The sequence below is a fragment of the Primulina huaijiensis genome, chromosome 9 (assembly GCF_012295235.1).
Source record: "Primulina huaijiensis isolate GDHJ02 chromosome 9, ASM1229523v2, whole genome shotgun sequence".
NCBI classification, from domain to species: Eukaryota; Viridiplantae; Streptophyta; class Magnoliopsida; order Lamiales; family Gesneriaceae; genus Primulina; species Primulina huaijiensis.
Genome location: NC_133314.1, coordinates 5,270,383 through 5,296,983, shown reverse-complemented (window position 1 = coordinate 5,296,983; position 26,601 = coordinate 5,270,383). Strand labels below are relative to the sequence as shown.

Genomic DNA, 26,601 nt, shown 5'->3' with positions numbered 1-26,601 from the left:
TGGTCTGGTTCAGTTTCAGTTGGTGTGCTGAAATCAGCCTAACTGATTTCAGTTTGTGCAAAACTAGTAGCTTCATCGTCATTATCAGCATCTTAAACTTCGATTCAGACTTTGACTTTTGAAGCTGATTTGTAGATCATTGTCTTATCTTTTCAACTCATACTGAATCGTTTCATTTCGATAACCGAGCTGAGAGATATGACCAAAATACCGCAACTGCTCAAACCCAACTGATTGCTGTTTTCGTGTGATCAGTTCGGTAATTCAGCGATCAGTTAGACCATGATAACATCCGATTTTGCCCAACTGACGCGAAATACAACTTGTTCCAAATTGAGTTTTCTGATCTGCATAGTTGGCGGATTGTCATTTAGAGCATCCAGCTGGGAGATATAATCAAAACATAGAAGCTCGCCAGAAATTCAGTTTGTGCGGAATTCAGTTTCAGCTTGCTTCTTGTGTTAACAACTTCACACTTGAGTAAATATGTTAGAAACATAATAACAAGTTTTGTTAACATCAAAATCAAGATTGCAAACTTGAAAAGTTCCAACAATGACCCATGCTCTTTTCAGGACATCCCCACTCCATCCTTAAATAGTTGAGCTAGAGTCCTACTCGCTATCCTGAATGGCCATATTATTGGACTTGGATCGGGGATCAATTATTTTATGAATTTTAGGTCGGCTAAGGCTGATGGAAACATGACGTAAGCCCTAGAAGTTGAAAAGAAAATATGACATATGTCGCTTCATTCATGACCTGACTTCTTGTCTTCTCGGGTGACTCGGATCAATTTTCTATTTGTATCTCGTCCATCCATTTACTTCGAGATAAACGGCAAGGATTGATCTTCTCCCGCTTATGATTACTAACAGCCTTACCTCATCTTACACTTTTACATTCTCGCGTCTTGTTCTCCTGCTCCTTTGATTTCAGAGTATTTTGCTTCTCTCCGGCAAATCTGTTTCCTCAACTCCGGCCGCTTTATCCTCTCCTTCATTTGCATAAGTTTTCTTTTCCTTAACATGTCAAACTCTACCTCCTCCACTTTGGGTGCCAACGCTCGTGGTTCCTCAGAACTAGAGTCCGCCACGTTGTACTTCGACTCTACCCCTTCTGCGTCCTCTTCTACTTTATCCCCCATTTCCTCTAAAAAGCCAGTCCTCGCCATTCCTTCCGAGAAATCTCAAAAACTCAAAACTGTCTACCAGGTCTCCGGGCCTTCTAATGCTCGAGATAAGGGTAAGGGAAAAGTCTTACCCCATTGTTTTCTACTATGATCAGTACTCTATGTCCAGGGGCTGACAACGACTTCGAGTTCTCGGATCTATCCCTTCTTCTTACTCTCTCCTCAATCTTGGTCCCTCGAACCGAGCTGACCGACCCCTGGAGGGGTTCTACACTTTTTTCCGGTACCAAGTTCGTCGGTTCCCCATCTCTTCTTTGTATATCGAGGTGGCTCACTTTCTCGGGGTCACTCTAAACCAACTTCATCCCAAATCTTTTCCATAATGGCCTCGGCCTATGCACTTTTTAAAATGAACAATTTTTCGATCTCTTCCCATTCTTTATTACTATTTTGTTTGTTAGTTCAATGAGAGTGCCTTCTCTCTGACTGCTCGAGTCGGCAAAAGCTTCTTTGATAATATTCTTTCTTCTTTGAAGGGATGGAAATGTCGGTTTTTCTTTGTCAGTCTTTCATCCCCCAACAAATGTCCAATCGATTTTCTATATAGTCTTCGTTCTAAGCTCGAACTTCCCCGATGATATAAGTTTGAAGAACCTTATACTCATAGCCACGAGCTTATGGGGGGTCATAAATTTTCTTTTTCTCTGTTGATTTCCGAGGAAAATCTGGTGGCCTACGAGTTGAGTGCCAAGGCTGAGGACCTTGTAGATAGGGTAATTGATAAGTTCGATGCTTCGGGTGCTCAACACGTCATCTCTTTATTTTACATTCTCTTTATTGTACTCCCACTTAATTTTTTATATTTTGCTATAACACTTTCATGTTTCTTGCAGATAAGCTCGAGATGCAAAAAGCCTTTGCTAAGAGTCGAGCGGTAGAAAAGGTAGCCACAAAGAACAAATATTAGAATTAATTGGAACATGTCATTGGTATACACCCCTTAGCATAGAAATAATCGTAAGTTGAGCATGTCCAGATACACGTTCTCTGTTAATTGATCTTATTTAATTTTCATAAGAACTTTGCACGAATTCAGCCAACCGACGTTGATTGTGCAATATCTTTATGAATAATTCTTCACCAATATCTGAAGTTGTATGGTTCGTTGTGTCTTCGAGAATATTTTCTATGTTATTTTGACTAGGATCTAGAGAATTTTGGAACAAACGAAGAGTTTAGTGTAAGAGAGATAGGAGAATAGTTGTAGTGTTGAGAACTGTGAATGTTTCATCTCCAATATATGTACAAATTTTTCAATGGATAGTTTGTAATGGCTAATTTGAAACGGTTGCTTTGTACTGGCTAGATCGTAACGGCTAGTTCGTAACAGCTAGTTTGTAACGTTTATTTCGTGACAGCTAGTTATAAACAAATAATTTGTAAAAAAACTACACAAAATTGATTTGCCACAAAACAACATAAATAGCATTAATAATAGAAAATTACAAACCAGATGCTAAAACCCATGACATGAAAACAGAAATTACAAACCACACATATACTAAAACACATGACATGGAAACAAATACTACAAACCACGTTACATGTTCAATCTTTTTTTTTTGAGCTGCTCACATATCACCTGATGGTTGTGAAGTTGTTCATATGTCATGCCTTGTGTGTCCATTACGAGGTGTTTATGTGCTTGGATGAGCTGATTCAATTTTTATTGTTACTATATTCCTCCAAATGTGCCACTGGCGGTTGTGCAGCCTGAATAATTTCATCAATTTGGGTTTCTCTTTCTTTGTGTGTCCTCTTTGCGGCCTTATGTCCCATCGGACAAGATCGGGCTTCTTTATACTCCACATCAACAATTGTGTTAGAATTAGATGAGTCAATATGCACACCTTTTGATAGGAAGTTCTTGCTTTCTTTAAAGACTGTTTCCGTGATGATTGAGGAACGTACATCAGATTATCTTTGACAATCCTCCACACTTGATCTACAAACATTTAATTGGTTCCATATTAAATATTAAATAATAATTAAAAAACAAAAAAACTGCAACAAAAACAAAAAAACTGCAACAAGGATGGGCCTCGCTATCGGCCCGGCCCACCCACGTGCTCGTGCTCCTCATGCACGCGTGATGCTACAGCATGAACCACACGCCCCACAACTGATTTTTTTTAAAAAATAAATAAATTCAAAGCACAATATATGCCGGATTAAAAAAAAAGACACAACCACCAATGCAGTACAATGGTGAATATTTGGAGTGCGGGCTCCAAATATCCACCATTGTGGTTGCTCTCATAGGAGACACATTGTGCAGTTGTTCAGCTTGAATGTGTGGAGTGACAGAATGGTATCGGAGTTGATAACCAGCAGAAATACCGAGAAATAAGTGTTTGTAGGACAAAGTAATACATGTGTGAGAATCGCTCTTGAACCTATAAGAGTCTTCTCCAAACTCTCGTGTTGGTGGATCGATGGGTTAGGCCATGAAGAAGACATTGCGTTCTGTAGGAAGGATAATTGCGATGTCAATATCCCGTATTGGTTGGAAATAAATGCAAAATTGGTTAATAATGAGCTACAATGGACTCTCATAACAACTTGAATTAACCATTTTTATAAAACAATTACTAGGAACGACCATGAGGTTGGGCGGAGGTGAGTTTTTCATCCATTTCTCTAATCGGGGAATCACCATCTCTGACTCTGCGGGGATTAAATCTTCGTCTCCTCTTCAAATACTATTGAGTTGGACAGAAAGGTCTTCAATTTTCAAATCTGAAATCCCTCATTTATTTGTCTCATGAATATTCAATGTCATTGTCTGTTGCTTCTACCATCATTCATAAAAAAATTTAATACCAGAATTCAATGGCATATATAAATATTAATATTACTTCAACAATACACGTTATAATAAAACATTAATTATTATTATTGAGTGAGTCTCATGTGAGACCGTCTCACGGATCTTAATCTGTGAGACGGGTCAACCCTACACATATTCACAATAAAAAGTAATACTCTTAGCATAAAAAGTAATACTTTTTCATGGATGACCCAAATAAGAGACCCGTCTCACAAATACGACCCGTGAGACCGTATCACACAAGTTTTTGCCTTATTATTATTATTATTATTATTATTATTATTATTATTATTATTATTATTATCGGAAGGGTTTGGGAATGATGATAGCATGAAGATAGAATCCACATACCCGTCTCGATCTATTTTAAAGATTTGAAAAAATCCCCAAACTCATACTCGATAACACACTCCCATATCTCGAATCCGTGGAAAAAAATTGTCATATCTAGCAACTATCACATAGTAGTTTCTACAAGAGTCCATGATACAGTCATATTTGCAAGGGTTTAGACCTTTCATCTTATGTTCAACCTTTTATCGAATATCTAATCTAGTTCAAAAGGACTATATTTTCACATGGAGAATACACACTCTATCGCAAAGTTGTTACAGGAAGATACATATCATTTTATAAGTTTGAAACTTCACAGTCAATGAATCAATGAATTAATTCAACAACGAAGAACTAACCTGTCACAAGCAAGACCGAACACTTACAATGGGTTTCTTAGTGATTTAGTCCTATGTGTTAATTCTTTCTACACAGAATAATCGTCAAGTTTTTTTTTTTTTGGAAAATGAACATGTCCCCACGTTTTCTTCAATGGTTATCTATCATGTTTATCTCTCTCTTTCTGTTTTTATTTATTTACTGGTATATCGACACACATGTAACGTACTTGTACAATATTTTTTATAATTCATTTGATTTATATTTAAATGAGGATCAAAATATAATTATATGAAATAGTGAGGGACTAACTGCAATTTTGATATATGAATTAAAAAAGTAAATAGAAAAAAGAAATGAATAAAAAAAGACCCAAGTAAGAATTGAACCTACAACTTCATACATAAGACACAAAAACTCTATCTACTAGACTACATGTGTCTTGCATTAAAATTTTAACACTTTATTAATATATATACAATTATTAAAACAGACTATGACATCAAAAGTTAGTTACTCTAAGTGTCTCAAACTTAATAATGTAGTATAGATTTTAACTAAATGTGTTTGAACCAAAACATTTTGATGTTTACGATGCAACAGAAAAAAAAAACCCGGAGAAGAAAACGAGCGCCTAAGGAAGGGGAGAGACATGCAAAGGAGTTTGTGAAGAGTAAATTTTCTAAAAGTTCTAATTTCGTTTTTGAATCTTTCGGTGTGTACTGTGTGTTTGAGTGTGTGTAGATTTTGAAGCACATGGGATAAAAATTTAAGAGATTATAATTTCGTTTTTGAATCCCTAGCTGTCTCACATATAACTTTGTTTTTTTGTTAGTGTTTGAAACGTTAGCTTGCATTTGAATTAAATAATTTTGATTTGAAAAAATGATTTGAGGGAATTATTTGAAATTCATTGTAAATTAGCTAATAAACAAATAAATAAATGGATTTCAAGAACAACCAAACAAATGAGATGAATTTGTTATTATAGATTTGAAATCCATCGATCTATATGCAACACTAGGATTTATATTAGAAGCCGAAGAGGGATCTTTAGTTTTTGGGTTTGCTGTTTGCATTGGTTAACCTGATTTTGTATTTTATTTTTATTTTTATTTTTCTTACTATAGTTAACGTTAACACTGATTAGTAACAGATTAAGATAAAATTTAAATTACAAACTAAAATAGGGCTACTTTTTACAATAGTTTCTTGACACTTGACAATGAGGTACGTCTTCCGCTACGTACCTTGTTTAATCCTCATATTCTGGCAGATAAACATTGTTTTTTGTCCATAAAAAGTATTGAAAATGTTTGAATTGACCTTTAAAACAAGTTTTTTTCCCCTCAAAAACAACAAAGGACATTCTTGAAATTGGCTGCTAGTCTTGTGAACATGGCAATTCCAATAACAAGTATAAAAAATAACTGATTTTTTTTTTCATGATGTAATATGAAAAAAGAATTATCATAAGATATGCAATAAAACCTGAATGAAAAATAAATTATTCAAGTTATCCTCGAACTGCACTGATACAAATACTCAAGGAGAATCATAAGAAATAGAAAGAAAAACAAAATTTGAAACAACTTTCATAGACTGACGGCTAACGACCTCGAGATGTGCCTCTCCCACCACCGTAATGTCGCCCACCTCTATTATGCCCTCTTCTTCCCCCACCACGGAATCGATTAAAATTCTGGGGATTCCCAGAATTCATAGGAGACGGCTGCAAACTATTACTAACTTGTGATCCATCAAACTGAAATACTTGCTCTACCATATCCTGGGGCAGAGGAGTTTGTGAACCCATTCCCGTGGATGACTGATTGAACACATTCTGATTTGGAAGACCAAGCCAGGGTGTAAACGCTGGAACCCCACCGAAGTTTGGTTGATTAACTGAAGAACTAAAGTTAAAAGGCAATCCCGGAATGGTACTGTTTTGTACAGGAGGCATTTGATGTAACCGAAAAGGAGGTTGATTCGGTTGCATCCACTGCATAAAATTTGCTGCTGCTGGTACACCAGAAAGGTCACCTATATTTAACGGTTGTTGGCCGAGAAACCCAATACCCCAACTCCCATTAGGAGCACAAAAACCAGGCATGGGTGTCTGAACGGGTAATGGAGGAACAATGGCTTGATTAGCAGTAAAGGCCAGTCCAAGACCAGCAGAGCTTCCATTATTTAAGGATTCAGTTATTGGTAGATTATCAATAAATTGTGGAGTTTTTGATGAAGGAACTTGATTGCTCTTCCAATTACCCGGTTGACTCTTGAACTGTCTCTTATCCTTTCGTTTGGTTCCAGGCTTTGATTCGCTTGTTCCTCTCTTCTTCATTTTAAGCATCTTCTTGTACACAGCCTCTTTTTCATCATCTGAGAATTCCAACTCGTCCGACAACTCCTCGTCATTTTCACCAGATGCGTCATACCCTTTCTGGTAAAGACTCTTGTCATTGAGCACATGATTTGCAAATTCAGAAACAAACGAGATTGGAGTCCCTTGCTGGATGTTGGATGGAACTTCACTCTCAAAATTGTATCTGACAACATAATAAGGATTCTTGACAGGCCCAAAAATTTCATCTATTATCCCAAGTGGTGATCTGCTTTCAGTAATCCAAAGAATCGAGCCCTCATTGAGAGGATTGTGTTTCTCGATCCCTTCCACGATAACCTGGGCCCCTATGATCTGTGAAACAGAAAAGTCACTAATTATATATCTGAGCTCTCGGATTTTCCATTAAACTCTCACATTCAAACCGAGGACAATGGGTCATATGTGTGTTAACTGTTAAGTAGAATTCTATATATGACTTTACCGACAAAATTATTCCAACTGGAAGGGTCTGATGATGTGGTTGCAAGGTCACGGTGACAGAAGGAACGGGTGGTAGAATCTGCATGAACAAATGAATAGAATGTAAGTTTCTTGGTCGAGAGTACGAGCAATTATTAAGCTAATCATAAGAGTAGCACGTGTACATAAATGTGAAAACAGAAAACAAGGTTTAAATGTAATGCAATTTCTTTAGTCTGAATCCTTCATGTCAAACTAATTGTAGAGAATGAAACAACATGACGTGTTTATAAACATCAATCATCTTGACAGATTCAGGCATTCCAAAAATTAATCGAAATTTTAATTCATTGACACTATATAAAGACTTATCTAGAAGATAAAACCAGGAAATTTCCTCAAGTAAAAAAATCCATGGATCATAAGTAGTACTTTAGAGAAAGGCCAAAATAAACAGATGCTCAATAATCTGCATTTCACCTTGAATTTACAATCCCTACATTTAATGCACACTTAAAAAGACATCTTGAACCTACAGAGCACAGAGAAGCTCATGCATCACAGCCAAAATGTGTGTTTAATGAAGGACTGACGCCTTGACTTACTTCTTGGGGCAAGGGTTGAGCTTCTCTATGCCCTGAGTCTAGGCAAACATCTTATGGGACTTTATAATATCCAAGTTTTCTTCCAAGTGTTTAAACTTAAAGTTATTAAAAATCGTTGACAATAAATAGGGCGTGATACACAGCCACCTACCACAAACGAACTGAAGTAGTTGTGATATGTAGAACTTTTTAAGGATCACACACTTAAATTTCTTAATGAATCCTATCATTCATTGTCAATTTAAAATTTCCTACTGTATGAAATTTCATCATTTTATCATCACATCCAAAGATTTTGAAGCTAATCACAGGATATTTCCGGTAAACCACACTGTAAGTGCTCAACCCTACAAAGCCTTAACCCTGTCTTATCCAGATTCACAAAAAAAAAATCCTGTTTTGGCACATCGCTCAATATAATTTGTCATTTTCTAATTCAGACTACAAACATTTAGTCCATCAAACTACTCGTTCAAGGCAAAATACTCGAGTCGACAATTTTCTAATTGCACATCAATAAGCCATCCCAAAAAATTAATCATGAAATTTACCGTACATTAAAGTTTTAACCCAACTGTGTGCTAATTTTACTTCATTTCGAGCAGCAACCAACTGCAATATGTGTCTTATAAATAATTTGGTCCAAACTGATTTCACACGCCTTGTACAATCACAGATAGTTTAATTTTTCATCTGATAGGAACCTCTGGGCACAAAAGTTTACATACACTTGTCTGCTTAACCCAAAAGACTTTCGATTTTATTAACATTCAACACCATTTTCTATCTAGAAGCCAACAAACTCGCATAAGTAGAAGTTGCAAAGGAATTGAGATGGTTATGATGGCATTCACGGTAACTGTAACAGGTAGTGTACATGATCACACGGCAATTATGCTTAAAATGTTAGTTAACATCTTATAGCCTAGGGCCCTAGATAACCTTGTCTTCTGTTTTTAAAAGTTCAGGAAAAAAATATAATTTCATCGTTTAGAATATCATTCAGCTATTCAATTGTTGGTTTCCAAAAGTTTCTGTTCTTTAAATATGACTCATAAATATTCTTATTCCAAAGGACCAATTGTCACAACATTTTTTACCTCCTGGATGCGTGAAAAAAATTCCAACCTCCACCTCCTTCCTTTTAACCATCTATACACCTGAGAGCCGATCTGTAGTTCTCCAATTGCAGTATATCACTGAGGAACATGGTTTGGTCCAGTGAAGGGTTGCGCCTAGCTTACACACAGGCACAAGACTAATGACTATCCTGGACTTAAGTAAAGGACTATATATATGGAGGCTAGCATAAATTAGACACTTGATTACCAAAATAATACAAATACCCTAGAACTATAAAGTGCCTAACTCACGCAGAAGCAAAGTGCAAAGGATATACGACAATTATATTCAGCCTCAATAACCCCTGGAACATTAGGTAATGAAGAAATTCAAGTTTCAAAGGTTTCATTTGAAAAAGGGCCACAATCAAGGGGAACCAAACATAAGCTTGATGGAGAGGAAAAAGTCATAAACATATGAAAGCTGCTGTGGCAAGAGAGAACAAAAAAATATCTGTTGTTCTATGACTTTCATAGTTTCATGATCTATCTACAACACTTCAGTTGCAAGTTAAAAACTTAAAAACAAAAAAGAATAAAAAATGACAACCGCTATATTCATTTACCTTAAGCTCATTCTTAGATGTGACGGGCCCTGAAGCTCCAATTCCACCATCTTCATCATTTTCATTATCGCTCCAACCAACCATTTCATCTGCATCAGTTAACAAAATTTCACCTTCTTCTACATCAACCGCTCTTCCTTCCTTATTACTGGATGTCTTTCCACCAGCCATATCTCCACTGTCCTCATCACGTTCATCCTCGTCATCACTACTAGAAGATGATGATGATGATGACGATGAACTTTCATCCTCGGACTCTGAATCATCAATACTGTTGCCACCTTTATCATTCACCACTTCATGGCTCTTCACCCCACTTCCACCACCATCCGTTACAGCACTTATACCACCTTTGATCCTTTCACCACTATTCAACACATCACCTTTAGCAACATCATCCACCCCTATAATTTTACCATTTACATTCTCAACAATCTCCGAAATAATCGAAGCATTCAGCGGCTCGTCTAAGTTCACTTTTCCCAGCTGTTCATCGATAGAACACCCCAAATCTACCGAATTCTTACATAGCTCACCTCTACTAAAAGCCCCTTCATCAATTATTTTGCAGTCAATCAACTCATCACCCATTACTTCACTCCTAGTAACACCCCCAGTCTCGCACTTCTCTTGCCCCGACACCCCTCCAATCAATTCCACTCCAACTAAATCTTTACCGCAAATCTCATCGCCTCCAATTTCCAAACCCTCCACGGCAGCCCTAAATTCACTTTTATCTGACCCAGAACCAAGTGGATGTTCTCTCGAATCAGCCATTTTGTGGACGCTGTCAATCTCAGGTTTTACCTCAACAAACCAGCTGTTGATTGAGTCAAAATCAAGAAAAGAATCAGAAAAGGACGTAGGGATATCCTCGAGCTCAGGAAAACAGAGATCGAGTGGGTCCTTTGGTGAAGTTGGTTTCTTGATATCTGACGATAAATATTGAATCTTGAAGTATTTGGTCTGCTCTGCTACTTCTGCCTCTTCAGCTGTAGAATTGTTCGAGCAACTAACCATGTTCAACTGGGAACAAAATTAGGGTTTCAGAGCAGGTTTTCATGAAGAAGCCACGCATTTATATATGCCAACTCTTGACTGAACGGTGCACCTTAAACCCTAGCATAGTGTATTTTTATATAATATATATAGTCAATTATCATATATTATAAATAATGTTGTGAAAAAGTAAAAATTTACGGTAAAAAATAAAAATCTCAAACTCTTAAAATTATCACACTACACACTTTATAATATTTTTCTCTCAACTCAATTGTGATTTTCTTCACAAATGAAAGATCTATTTATAGAAAATTTTTACAAATAATCCAAAAATAAAATACATCATTACCTACATCATCACACACTAATTTTCAATATTCAACACCTAATTTTACCTAATTTTCAACATTCAACATTCACATTTTCAACACAAATATTTAACACATTTTTAAATAATTTTTCAACACTCCCCCTTGTGATGATGATCATAATGATTGTATACATTACGTGTTTTTATACTGCCTCGTTAAAAACCTTACTAGGAAAAACCCATTGGGATAAAAACCATAGTAAGGGAAAAAGAGTGCAGTCACGTAAACTCCCCCTCATGTTGACACGAACAATTCTTCACAAATTTCGTAGATTGCGCATCCCAATATTATATATGTGCTTTCTGAATATTGTCGTAGGAAGTGCCTTTGTGAAGAGATCTGATGAGTTTTCACTTGATTGAATGTGACGAACATCAATACATTTATTCTTCTCAAGCTCCTTGGTGAATGCGAAGAACTTAGGAGGAATATGTTTAGTTCTGTCGCTTTTTATGTATCCTTCTTTCATTTGAGCAACACATGCAGCATTATCTTCATATAGTATCACAGGCTTCTCGTCGAATGATAATCCGCATGAGATTTGGATATGTTGAGTCATTGATTTTAACCACACACATTCACGGCTTGCTTCATGTAGTGCAATAATCTCGGCATGATTTGATGAAGTTGTTACAAGTGTTTGTTTCTGTGAACGCCAAGAAATTGCATTGCCTCCACGAGTAAATACATATCCAGTTTGAGAACGTGCCTTGTGTGGATCAGATAAGTATCCAGCATCGGCATAACCAATTATACTTGGATTAGCATCTTTTGAATACAAAAGTCTCAAGTCTGTCGTTCCTCGTAGATAACGGAATATATGTTTAATTCCGTTCCAATGTCTCTTTGTTGGATATGTGCTAAATCTTGCCAATAAATTTACGGCAAAAGATATATCAGGCCTTGTACAATTTGTAAGATACATAAGGGCACCGATAGCACTTAGATGTGGTACTTCTGGACCAAGAATATCTTCATCATCTTCACATGGACGGAATGGATCCTTTTCTATGTTTAATGATCTAACAACCATTGGAGTACTTAAAGGATTTGATTTGTCCATATTAAAACATTTAAAGATCTTTTCTCTATAATTTGTCTGGTGAACAAATATTCCACATTCTTTTTGTTCAATTTGTAAACCCAGACAATACTTGGTTTTTCCAAGATCCTTCATTTCAAATTCTTCTTTCAAGTATGACACAACTTCTTGAATTTCCTTATTTGTTCCAATGATGTTTAAATCATCAACATATACAGCAATAATTACGCATCCGGATGTTGTTTTCTTAATGAAAACACAAGGGCATATTGAATTATTTACATATCCCTTTTTCATCAAGTGATCACTTAGCCTATTATACCACATTCTGCCGGATTGCTTCAACCCATATAATGATCTTAGTAATTTCACAGAATAACATTCTCTGGGTTTTGAACTTTGTGCTTCAGGCATCTTAAATCCTTCAGGGATTTTCATATATATATTACTATCAAGTGATCCATATAAGTAGGCTGTAACAACATCCATAAGACGCATTTCTAAATTTTCAGATACTGCCAAGCTAATCAAATACCGAAACGTAATTGCATCCATCACAGGAGAATACGTTTCTTCATAATCAATTCCAGGCCTTTGAGAAAAACCTTGTGCAACAAGTCGAGCTTTATATCTTACTATTTCATTTTTCTCATTTCGCTTTCGAATAAAAACCCATTTGTATCCAACAGGTTTTACACCTTCAGGTGTAAGGACTATAGGTCCAAAAACATTACGTTTATTTAGCGAATCCAATTCAACCTGGATGGCATCTTTCCATTTTATCCAATCCTGCCGATTTTTACATTCACCAAAAGATTTTGGTTCATGATCTTCATTATCATTTATGATGTCGATTGCCACATTATAAGAAAATATATCATCAATTTCTTCTATATCTTTTCGGTTCCATATTTTTCCAGTATTAATATAATTGATAGAGATTTCATGATTCTCGTCAGTTTGTGGTTCTGACAAAACATTTTCATCATCATGTGTTTCTTCAGGAACATCATTCTCTATTTTGTGATCATTATGTGTTTCTTCAGGAACATCATTCTCTATTTTGTGATCATTGTGTTTCTCTATGAATTTTCTTTTTCGAGGATTTTTATCCTTGGAACCAACTGGCCTTCCACGCTTCAGGCGTTTAATGACATCATGACTATCTTCAATTTGTTTCTTCGGAATTTCAATTCGAGCAGGGGCATTTGCAGCATGTATATATGATTTAGTTACCCCTTTTGTGTCTGCAAATGCATCTGGTATTTGATTTGCTATTCTTTGCAAGTGCACAATTTGCTGTACATCTTTTTCACATTGTTTTGTTCTTGGATCCAGATGTAACAATGATGATACATACCATGTAATTTCTTTTTCGGTATGTTTCTGTTCTCCCCCTAACATTGGGAAGATTTCCTCATTAAAATGACAATCAGCAAAACGTGCTGTGAACACGTCGCCTGTCTGTGGTTCAAGATATCGAATGATCGATGGACTATCATAACCAATATAAATTCCAATCTTTCTTTGAGGTCCCATTTTCTTTCGTTGAGGTGGTGCAATAGGCACATACACCATACATCCAAAAATTCTCAGATGAGAAATGTCTGGTTCTTTACCAAATGCAAGCTGCAATGGGGAGTATTTATGATATGCACTTGGTCTGATGCGAATTAATGAAGCAGCATGTAAAATTGCATGTCCCCATATAGAAATAGGGAGCTTTGTTTTCATAATCATTGGTCTAGCAATCATTTGCAGACGTTTAATCAATGATTCAGCCAATCCATTTTGAGTATGTACATGAGCAACAGGATGCTCAACAATGATTCCCATAGACATACAATAATCATTGAAAGTCTGGGAAGTAAATTCACCAGCATTATCAAGTCTAATTTTCTTGATTGTATAATCGGGAAATTGATTCCTCAATTTTATTATTTGAGCAAGTAATCTTGCAAATGCAACATTTCGAGTTGACAATAAACATACATGTGACCATCTGCTGGAGGCATCAATCAATACCATAAAGTATCTGAATGGTCCACATGGTGGATGGATTGGTCCACAAATATCACCCTGAATACGTTCAAGAAACATTGGTGATTCAGTTTGGATTTTGGCTGGTGATGGTCTTATAATAAGTTTTCCAAGAGAACATGCTTTACATTGAAACTTATTATTCTGAAAGATCTTCTGGTCTTTCAATGGATGACCATGTGTATTTTCTATAATTCTTCGCATCATTGTTGAACCAGGATGTCCTAATCGATCATGCCAATTGGTTAATATTGAAGAATTATCAATTACCATGTTTGATTCAATGGGACGTATATGTGTATAATGCAATCCAGTAGGGAGCATTGGTAGTTTTTCAATCACATATTTCTTTCCTGATTTATATGTGGTAAGACACATATATTTCTCATTCCCTTCATTCATTGTTTGAGTATCATACCCATGGGAATATATATCATTAAAACTCAACAAATTTCTTTTCGATTGTGGTGAATATAAAGCATCATTGATCAAAAATTTTGTACCATTAGGTAACAAAAATTGTGCTTTACCACATCCTTTAATCAAGTCTACAGGACCTGATATTGTATTCACCGTTGTTTTTGTTGGTTTTAGTTCCAAGAAATATCTTTTATCTCGGAGGATAGTGTGCGTTGTACCACTATCGGGTATGCAAACTTCAGCTTTGCTCATAGCATTTTCCATATTTGAACTTCAAAAAATATGCAATGAAAAAAAATTAATGACAATACATATTTAAATATAACACATATCATAATTGTACAATAAAACATTATCATATAAATACATGAAAAATAAATTATTGTACATTTATATTCTACCACTATATTGTTCATTTTCAGAGAAATCATTGAGAAAATCTGCAGCATCAATATTGTTCATTTCTATCCCACCAACATATTGATCATTTCCAGAGAAATCATTCATAAAATCAGCAGCATCAAAATGAGTTGAATCACTCAAACGGTCACTTCGCTCAGTGAAGTTGGTCTCCTTTTCTTTCCCCTTTATCGATTCTTTATAAAGTTTGCAAAGATGCTCAGGGGCTCGACAAATACGAGACCAATGTCCTGGAGTACCGCATCTGAAACAAGAACTTTCAAATCTTTTCGAGTGATTTTCATTAACACTCATGTTTTCTTGATGCCTTTTCTGTGGATGGTTTGGGACGTTATTTTGAGATGAGTTATAGAAATAACTATCTCGATTATTTTCAAAACCACGGCCGCGTCCACGACCACGACCACTTCCTCGTCCACGTCCACGTCCACGACCTCGACCTCGACCTCGACCTCGACCAAAACTTTGTCTTTGAATTTGATTTTGGTTTCCAGGTTTAAATTCATTTTTACTTACAGCATTTACTTCTGGAAATGCTGTTGATCCAGTGGGTCGGGACTGATGATTTCTCATTAATAGCTCGTTGTTCTTTTCCGCCACAAGAAGACAGGCGATGAGTTCAGAATATCTCGCAAATCCACGCACTCTATATTGTTGCTGTAGTGTTATATTTGATGCGTGAAACGTGGAAAATGTTTTTTCAAGCATTTCCGATTCTGTAACCTCATGTCCACAAAATTTTAACTGCGAGATTATTCTATACATCGCTGAATTGTAATCACTGACTTTTTTAAAGTCTTGGAATCTTAACATATTCCATTCATCACGGGCGGTCGGAAGTATAACTTCCCTTATATGTTCAAATCTCTCTTTTAATCCTTTCCACAGAGCCATGGGATCTTTTTCGATGAGATATTCACATTTTAAACCTTCATCAAGGTGTCGTCGTAAAAATATTATAGCTTTTGCTTTTTCTTGTGATGAAGATATACCATTTTCTTTAATGGTCTCGCTTAGACCCAATGACTCAAGATGCATTTCTACATCAAGAGTCCATGGCATATAGTTTTTCCCAGTAATATCAAGAGCGATGAATTCGAGCTTTGCCAAGTTTGCCATGGTGGTACTAAAAATTACGATGCATTTTATTAGTTAATGAATATTGCAATACAAAGTAATGGATAAACAACAAGTACAAGTATTCGTAAAAATAAAGAAAACACACGAGGAGGATATTCTCCGATAAATACAAGACTGGTGAGTATGATAACCAAAATAATTAAAAATAACCTCGTGAAAGCCATCTTCTTTTTTTCTTCGAAAATTTGATGAAGAATAATTTTTAGAGAAGAAGAGAAAGTTGGAGTGATTGAATGTATTTGTGAGATTGTATTTATAGAGCAAAAACTAGCCGTTTTGTTACCGTTTATTACCGTTGGTGTATAAGAAAATAAATGTATGTATTTGTATAATTTTATGGTAATAATATGGTGTATATAATATTAGTCATATTTAAATAATTATGTATATCATATCACATTATTATAATTAGGTGTCATAAGTTATTTTGTTTAAAAAACCTTATAGGCTTTTATACTTGTCGTATCCCTTACCGGGAGTGTGGGATGTCGTCTTAACATCCTCCCAGGATTTATAACAAGTTTTTGAAAAAATTATTTTTATTATTTCTAACAATAACATTATATTATATATTACATATATAAACAATAAATAAATAACAGTAAAATAAATATTATTACTTTTGTTACCTTTTTCTTCTGTTCGGAGCTTGGAAAAATATGGAGGACTTTTAGAGCTTCGTGCTGATAACGTGTTGTGAAAAAGTAAAAATTTACGGTAAAAAGTAAAAATCTCAAACTCTTAAAATTATCACACTACACACTTTATAATATTTTTCTCTCAACTCAATTGTGATTTTCTTCACAAATGAGAGATCTATTTATAGAAAATTTTTACAAATAATCCAAAAATAAAATACATCATTACCTACATCATCACACACTAATTTTCAATATTCAACACCTAATTTTACCTAATTTTCAACATTCAACATTCACATTTTCAACACAAATATTTTTCACATTTTTAAATAATTTTTCAACAAATATGAATTAATACATAATTTAAAAAAATTTTATTTTAGTTTAAATTAATTTCAGGCCCAATTAATTTATTAGCTTAATTATGTTCATATTTTTATTTTCAAAAGATTACATATTTTTATTTTCAAAAGATTATATTATTGGGTCGGGATTTTTTCGGGAGGAGAATCAAGATGGGTCAGGATTTTGGGAAATTTTGCGAGCCCTTGTCGAAACAAACATAATCATCATTCTGAATTTTCAAAATCTAGTATTAATCCGTTGAGACTTCATTAAAATGTTTAACACGACGGTTGTAAAATCTTGAAAGACAAATCTCTTGGAAAAAACAGCTGTTCATTGTGGCCGAAATACTAATATGGCTACTTATGAAAAATCTCATATATTGTCATGATTTTGAGAATACGATGGCAAAAAATTTATGCGCTTCATTAGGCCTTTTTCTGGTATGTTTTATGATTTTAAGATATTTACTTTAATTTAAATATTGATAATATTTATATATATATATATATATGTGTGTGTGTGTGTCTAAAGAAATTATATCTGTAAGAAAAAAAATTTTTAGTCTAGAAATTTAGGTTCTCTTGAGTGTTTTTGCCTAAGAAAGTCTGGGTAGTAAGTCCTTCAAGGCTGTAATCCCTAAGAATTGCTTAGGATTGTAGAGAGAAAATAAATTTTAAGAATAAAATTTTTAATTATGGATCCAATCTTCTCTAGATCTATCTCTTTAAACTCTGCTGCTACATCTTCTTATGATAATAATAAAATAATTAACACCGAAGAAATAATTATAGAAGATTTTTATAAATCCATTGATAACTGAGAAATTTCTAGAATAAATAAGGACCAAATTTATAAATATTCTAGATTCCAAATATTTAAATCTGATTTCACAATTAAAACAGAAGAAAGAGATATACAACTTACTAAGCCACTTGAAACAATCAATTTATTATCTCAAAATTCATTACGAAAACACAAAGATAAAAATTATAAATACATTCACATAGGATTGGTTCAAGTAGGAATAAAAANCGAAGAAATAATTATAGAAGATTTTTATAAATCCATTGATAACTGAGAAATTTCTAGAATAAATAAGGACCAAATTTATAAATATTCTAGATTCCAAATATTTAAATCTGATTTCACAATTAAAACAGAAGAAAGAGATATACAACTTACTAAGCCACTTGAAACAATCAATTTATTATCTCAAAATTCATTACGAAAACACAAAGATAAAAATTATAAATACATTCACATAGGATTGGTTCAAGTAGGAATAAAAACCTTAACTAAAGAAGGATTAAATACTTCCATTCTTACTATTTTAAGAGATGCCAGATTCACAAATTTCGATGATTCATTATTAAGTTCAGTTGAATCTAGTCTATGTACTGGGCCAATCTCTTTTGATTGTTAACCAAAATTCTCAGTATCCCTAAATGATAAAAACATTTTAAAATCCTTAGTTTTACAAATAAAAACTCATAATTATAATATGCTTAAAGGATCAATACCGGTTGCTGTTATTTTTAGAATCCATTACAAAGCTATGAATTCAGCCTTTGCTACAAAAGTAAAATATCATAGTAAGAGAGGTGAAACCCTATTATTACAAACAGATTTAGGAAAATCCAATACTGTAATTCCAAAACCAATTCAATGGAAAGATATAACACTACCTGAAGAATGGATCTTAGAAGGTGCGGCTAACCCAGAACCTATAGGACACATAGAAACAAACACCCAATAAAAAAAAATAACTCAATATGCGAATGGAAAAGTCAAACTCTCATTTAATAGAAAAACTGGTAGTAGCAATAGATATGATGATTCTTCTATTGTTGATACCATAGATTTAGGAAGAATATCACAAATCTCTTCAGTCATAAATATTCCCTATAAAACACAACCTAGAAATTCTACCTCAGATATACCAAATTCAGTTTTAAGAAATGTAGACTACGCCTCTGAAATTCCTAGACCAGTCTATACAAAAATAAAAGAAGAAAGCTCTCAAAAACAATTCCATACTTCAGAAACATATCAAGAACCAACTAGTCCAACATTCTCTGCAATTACAGAAAACATTACTAATGAATTAAATGTTATAGAAAAAGACTTTCGAATAAATAAAAAATTCTTGCATGATGATTTTTATGCTAAACATAACCTGGAAAAAAGATTATGGTTTTTCCAACACTTTATAAATTCTAGAAAATCTATTCAAGAAAAATTCTATGAATTTGTAAATACAAATAAAATACATATTCTATTCTTTGATTGGTTTGAAATATATGCTGCTAAAAATTCATTGGAATATCCCTTTTCTAAAAGTGTAAAGCCTGTTACAATAAGAAATAAAACACAAGAATGGCAAACAATTACTGATACTAAAATAATCCAATCTAATCATCCTCCTTTACAAGGAATTAAAATAAATATGCAAAATCAACAAATAGAAGCTATTCCAATAAAAAATCCAGGAGAAAATGATAAGGTCAACATAAAAAATATTATAACACAAAAAATTTCACAAATGTTAATTTAAATACCATAGGAAAACAATTAGATAAATTAGAAAAACATTTACAAAAACAACCAATAATAAACCCTGAAAACAATGATACTAAACTTAAAAATCCTGTTTTTAAGCCTTACCAAATATCTAAACCTAGTGTAAAAAATATTCAAGATAATAAGTCTGAATTTATAAAAAAACATTCAAGATCAATTAAGTAGAATAATGGCAACAACTAGTAGTTCTAATGAAACAATGAATCAGACTGCTCCGGATACACCTTCATCTATCCCTAGAATAAATACTTTAAGCCAAGATTCTGATATTAATGAAACCATAGAACAATTCCAAAATTCTACAAATATCAATAAAATAAGTTGGGACCAATCCCTACAAATTATCCCTGCTCCTGATTTAGGAGTAGTAAAACCATTGACCCAACCAAGTTTTAAGGCATCCTCAGTCTACAATTGTAATATAGACGGAATGACAGAATATAACATCTTGAATTTATTACAACTAATGACTATGGCTGCAAATGCCTATAAAACCCAAATTGGGACTCATGATAAAACTATTGCTGAACTCCTCATAGCAGGATTCTCAGGTCAAATAAAAGGTTGGTGGGATTACTATCGCACAAATCAACAACAAGAAGATATTTTAAACTCTATAACCACAGATGAAGAAGGAATACCAATTCTAGATGAAAATGGTAATCAACAACAAGATGCTGTAGCAACCTTAATATTAACAATTTCCTTACATTTTATTGGAGATCCTTCACATCTAAAAGATAAAAATGCAGAACTCCTATCAAATCTAAAATGTAAAAAATTAAGTAATTTTCAATGGTATAAAAATACTTTTTTAACTAGAATAATGCTTAGAGAAAATTCTAATCAACCTTTTTGGAAAGAAAAATTCCTTGCAGGATTACCAATTCTTCTAGGAGATAAGGTATGAAATAAAATTAGAGAAAATAGTGGTAAACAAATTATAGCTTATAATGAATATACTTATGGTCAATTAATTAGTCTAACCAAACAAGAAGGGCTAAAAATATGCCAAGATTTAAAATTGCAAAAACATCTAAAATGGGAAATGAAAAGAACAAAACAAGAATTGAGAACTTTTTGTAATCAATTTGATATAAATACTAATAAACCATCCTCATCAAAATGCTCAGAAAATTGTAAAAAAACATATAAAAAACCATATAAGAAAAACTTTAAAAGAAATCAAAAAGATAATTTTAAACCAAAAGAAGAATTTTACAAAAAACCAAGAAGAAAACCATTTAGGAAATTTAAATATAACAAGTCAGAATTCAAAAGATCCTTCAAAGATATTGAATGTTATAGATGCCATAAGAAAGGTCATACGGCAAATTATTGTAGGTTAAATAAAAAACTAAATGAATTAGAACTAGAAGAAGAAATATTAAACAAAATTTCTAATCTCTTGATTGATTCTTCTGAAGAAAATTCAGAAACTGAAAATTCTATCAAAACTGATGAGTCATTAGTAGATGAACAAATCATAACTAGTAGTGAATCTGAAAAACAAATTAATATGCTCACCAAAGATCAATCACTTCTTTTAGATATATTGAAAAATATTAATGATCCAACAATCCAAAAAGAATATCTAGAAAAAATTCTAAAATCTCTAAATGAAAAAGAAGAAAACAAAAAATTCCCAAGTACTTCAAAAAATACTTACGACTTAACTGAAATATTAGAAAAAAGAAAAAAAGAAAAAGGGATCACAATTCAAGACTTACAAAAAGATATAAAAGAAATAAAATTAGAAATAAGAGAATTAAAAGAAAAACAGATTCAAAATTCTGAAGAAATAAAATTAATTCTACAAAATATAAACATTGAAAGTTCTTCAGAAACAGAAAATGATGAAAGCCAAAAGGTTGAAAATATTGAAAAAATTCCTGAAGATTTTCTTTTTGTTTTAAGAGAAATAACTTCTAGAAAATACATCTTAAAAATAAATTTAGTATTTTCAGAAAAATTCAAAATGAATACAATAGCCTTATTTGATACTGGTGCAGACTTAAACTGTATCAAATCAGGAATAGTACCTAATGAATTCCAACAAAAAACACAAGAAAAACTTTCGGCTGCTAATAATTCTAGATTAAATGTAAATTCAAAAACAGATGCATCAATAATAAATAATGGAATTTTCATAAAAACCACTTTTGTTTTAGTAAATGATATTCATCACACTGTAATATTAGGAACTCCTTTTATAAGTTTAATTACCCCATATAAAGTAAACAATGACTCTATTTCTTTTAAATTCAATCATAAAAAATTAAAATTTGAATTTTTAGAAAAACCTCGAACTAGAAACCTTAACTTAATAAAAGCATGTTCAATTTATGAAAATAATATTAATACCATAATCCAAGGGAAGACTTTTCAATTAGAAAATCTTAAAAAAGATGTTTCTTTAAAAAGAATACAAAACCAAATAGACACAAAAGAAATTCAAGATAAAATTCAAAAATTCAAAAAACTTCTAGAAACAGAAGTCTGTTCAGAAATTCCTAATGCTTTTTGGAATAGAAAACAACATATTGTTGATCTTCCCTATGAAGAAGATTTCAACGATAGACAAATACCAACTAAAGCTAGACCAATCCAAATGAATTTTGAATTAGAAGAACATTGTAAAAAAGAAATTCAAGATTTAGAGAAAAAAGGATTAATTTCTAAATCTAGATCTCCTTGGAGTTGTGCTGCCTTTTATGTTAATAAAAATTCAGAAATTGAAAGAGGAACACCCAGATTAGTAATTAATTACAAACCATTAAATAAAGCATTAAAATGGATCAGATATCCAATACCAAATAAAAAAGACTTATTACAAAAACTCCATAATGCTTATATATTTTCCAAATTTGATATGAAATCTGGATTTTGGCAAATACAAATTTCTCAAAAGGATAAATATAAAACTGCTTTTACAGTCCCCTTTGGACAATATGAATGGAATGTTATGCCTTTTGGACTTAAAAATGCCCCTTCTGAGTTCCAAAGAATTATGAATGAAATATATAATGATTATTCAAAATTCTGCATTGTTTATATTGATGATGTATTAATATTTTCTAATAATGTAGATGATCATTTTAAACATTTAAAAACATTTCTTTATATCACAAAACAAAACGGTCTAGTTGTATCAAAATCAAAAATAAGTTGTTTTCAAACAAGGATAAGATTTTTAGGTCATTACATATCTCGTGGTACTATAACTCCCATTGAGAGATCTTTAGAATTCACAAATAAATTTCCAGATAAAATACTTGATAAAACCCAACTACAAAGATTCTTAGGAAGTCTAAATTATGTTCTAGATTTTTGCCCAAATATCAATAGAATAGCAAAACCCTTACATGATAGACTCCGAAAAAACCCAAAACCATGGACAGAAAAACATACAGAAATTGTAAAAAATATCAAAAGGCAAGTGTTAGAAATCCCATGTCTCCATATCGCAGATCCCAACCTGCAAAAAATCGTAGAAACAGATGCATCAGATTTGGGATATGGAGGTATATTAAAACAAAAACAAGAAAACAGAGAATACATAGTACAGTACACATCTGCCCATTGGAATGATACCCAGAAAAATTATTCAGCTATAAAGAAAGAAATTTTGAGCATTGTTTTATGCGTCCAAAAATTCCAGAGTGATCTTTTGAACCAAAAATTTTTATTAAGAATAGATTGTAAAAGTGCAAAAGAAATTTTACAAAAAGATGTCCAAAATCTTGCCTCAAAACAAATTTTTGCAAGATGGCAAGCTATTCTTAGTATATTTGATTTTGAAATCGAATTCATAAAAGGAGATACAAATTCTTTACCTGATTTCCTCACAAGAGAATTTCTCCAAAACAGAAATGCCACCCAAAAAGGATAAAAAGCCTATTCAAACTCCTACCGAACCAGCAAAACCCAAAACCTGGTATGACATTGTTACGCAGGAAGAAGAAGAGGAACTTAAAGATACTGCACAATCCAAACCACAGGTAAGTGATGATTTGGAGAAAAGACTCAAAATTCTTGAATCCTTTCTCCAAACACCCGAAATAAAAAATGCCCTTGAAAAAACCCAGGCAAGTGAAAGCTCCGACAAGAAAGCTAAAGAAATCCTTACCAAAGATTCCTTCCAAACTGTTTCATTTTCCGATAATTCTTCAAAAACCTCTTATCACACTACAAATTCCCAGCTTGTTCTCACACAACCACCATTTAATCCTCCTTCTGATTATTTTGAGAAAAATAATTGGCAAACTATAATACATGTTGAACTAGGATTCCATGAAAAAGATCCCTTTGAAACACTTCAAAAATATTTTGGAAAAGGACGATATTATAAACCTTGGGACGAAAATAAGACCCCTTATTTCTACCAAGCAATTTTGGAAACTACTGACTCCGCAATGTTTAAAAACTTTTTCTTGGACCAAAGTCATAATGATCCTGCTTATTCAACCTGCAAAATCCTAAAAGTCATTGCTCCAATTGACTGGGGCTATGAATTTTCAAAACCCATACTATTTCCAGAAAAATATAAGGAAGCATCATTCTTTGAAATACCTTTTAATTACTGGGACTATCAACAAGCCTGGTACAATTCCTTCTTAATTCAAAACCAGAAACACAAGCACACTTGGTTATTCTATTTTGATACCAAGATTTGTAATCCAAAAAAGTTCCCAACCTGGTGGTACTCATGGTGGGAATATTTTGGATCCACCTATGAAATCCTCAAACACCCTGTCCAAAATTCCTTTAATCTTTTTAGAGCCCAATATGCCCCGACAGCAGAAGAGAAACGATTCCATCCTCTTGCCCTTTTTTGCATAAAATTTTATCTTCCTTGGGTCCTTTCCTGGACTGTTGAATTTTCAGACGAAAAAATTTTACATATTAGGAGAAGATTTAAAGTCAAATGGTGGGACAAATTTAAAATTCCTCCAAGCCTTACAGCTACCAATGTCCAAGCTTGGATCACCAATAATAAAAATACAAGAGTCCCAACTCAAAAACCGCTTTACAGGATTCCACCAAGACAACAGACAGAATTCCTGGCACAAAAATCCCAAATGACTGCAATGCTTGCAGCTGCCAAAACTCCTGAAGAAATGCAAGCTATACTAATGAAATTCTCACCAGGACCTTCAAGAAAGTCAGAATCCTCTGATGATTCCCTTAACCTGGAAGAAGATGACCTCCTTGGACCAGACGACCATGGACCGATATTTGGAAATAGTGGAGTGTAAATGTTTATTGTATGGTATTGTATTAGTATTTGTTTGTATTAGATTGTATGTCACTGTATTGATATGTACATTTTCATGTGTTAAAAAAAATAAAAAATAAAAATAAAAAATAAAAAATAAAAAATTCCGAAAATACCCCTAAAAAAGTATATAAAAGGGGATGTAATCTCAGTATAGAGGCACCGAAAACATCCTACCACTCTCTACCCATATCTCTCTCTCCTCTCTCCCTCTCTCTATCCCGAATCATTCATTTCCAGATCCAGATTCCAGAAATCCGAATCCTTTAAACATTACCCAGAAATCCCAGAAATCCGAAACCTTTAACCTTCTAAAAACCTTTAACCATTACCCAAAAATCCGAAACCCTTTTTAATTTGTATCTTCCATTTATGTAAAGTTATTTGATTCCAAAGGTTAGTAATGAAATCTTGTTTTAAATTCTGAAATTCTTAAATGTATATATATATTTATGTCTGTTCAATATCTATGGCCGGTTAAACCGCCTACTTCTTTAGGATTTGTGGAGTTCTTTGCAAAAGTATGCTCTGTATATAGATTCCTTAAAGATTTATATACATCAGAAACTGGAGGAACCACGGCCTTAAAGAATTTTAATTTCTGCTATTTACTTTCTGCAATTTGTGGATCTCCTCAATAGAGGAACCATCTTATTTATTTCTTGCATATTTAAATTCCTATATTTGTGGTTTTTCTTCTCTAGGGAACCATTGTTATTTTAAATTATTTTACTTTCGGAATAATTTTTCTGGTGTTAAATTCCATAAACTTAGATCCTGGTCTCTATGGTATATATATTAATTAATTTAAGTTTGTTGGACCCAAATTCTGCAGACACAAACAACATAAGTCCATCATATTTGAAAACCCAAATTATGCCAAAGTTCATTAGAGCTTCAGTTAGTTCTAAAAAGCCAGATGCACGACTGAGGAAGTTGACTTACGATCCATGATTGACGATCATGGAAGATGGCCAAACCACTCGGAAAGAATAAAACAAAAACGGACATAAGTCATCAGAAGAAGCTTTCGACAATTCATCAACAAAAACTACAGCAAAGCTCCGACAAATTCTCTCAACTCTTTGTTCGCTTATTTCAATTTTCAGTAGTTCAATTTCTTTAGCTTTCAACATATTCCTACCGTTTCTTGTAAAAATGTTGCTCAGGTTTCTTTTAACATAATTGAATTATATTTTTTTCATGGATTTCTTTGCAAATTTCATCAGATTCTTCGTTTGAATTCTTAGTTTTTTGTTTACCGAGTGAACTAGAACTAACAGTCGAATCGGGATCTGTGTCGCATGATGACATAAGTCAGATTATTCACTTTGACACGTTCTCGTGCCTAGCACGCCCACAATTTTCTATGCAAACAGATTTTAATATGTTCAGTGAAATCCTAACCCACAATCACCTGATTAGAAGTCAAATTATTCATTTTGGCAAGTTCTCGTGCCTGACATGTTCACAATTTTTCTTTGCAGACAATTATATTTTTGATCAATATATCAAAATATATTT

General features: G+C 33.2%; 1 protein-coding gene across 1 annotated transcript; it reads right to left on the bottom strand.

The window, feature by feature from the left end:
- Positions 1 to 6,207: 6,207 nt before the first annotated feature.
- Positions 6,208 to 10,896, bottom strand: LOC140984711 (uncharacterized). Its single transcript, XM_073452267.1, has 3 exons — positions 9,796 to 10,896; positions 7,526 to 7,603; positions 6,208 to 7,395 (listed from the first exon to the last, which is right to left on the bottom strand). The coding sequence occupies exons 1-3, from the start codon at positions 10,813 to 10,815 to the stop codon at positions 6,304 to 6,306; spliced, it is 2,190 nt and encodes a 729-aa protein (XP_073308368.1). The 5' UTR covers positions 10,816 to 10,896; the 3' UTR covers positions 6,208 to 6,303.
- Positions 10,897 to 26,601: the final 15,705 nt, after the last annotated feature.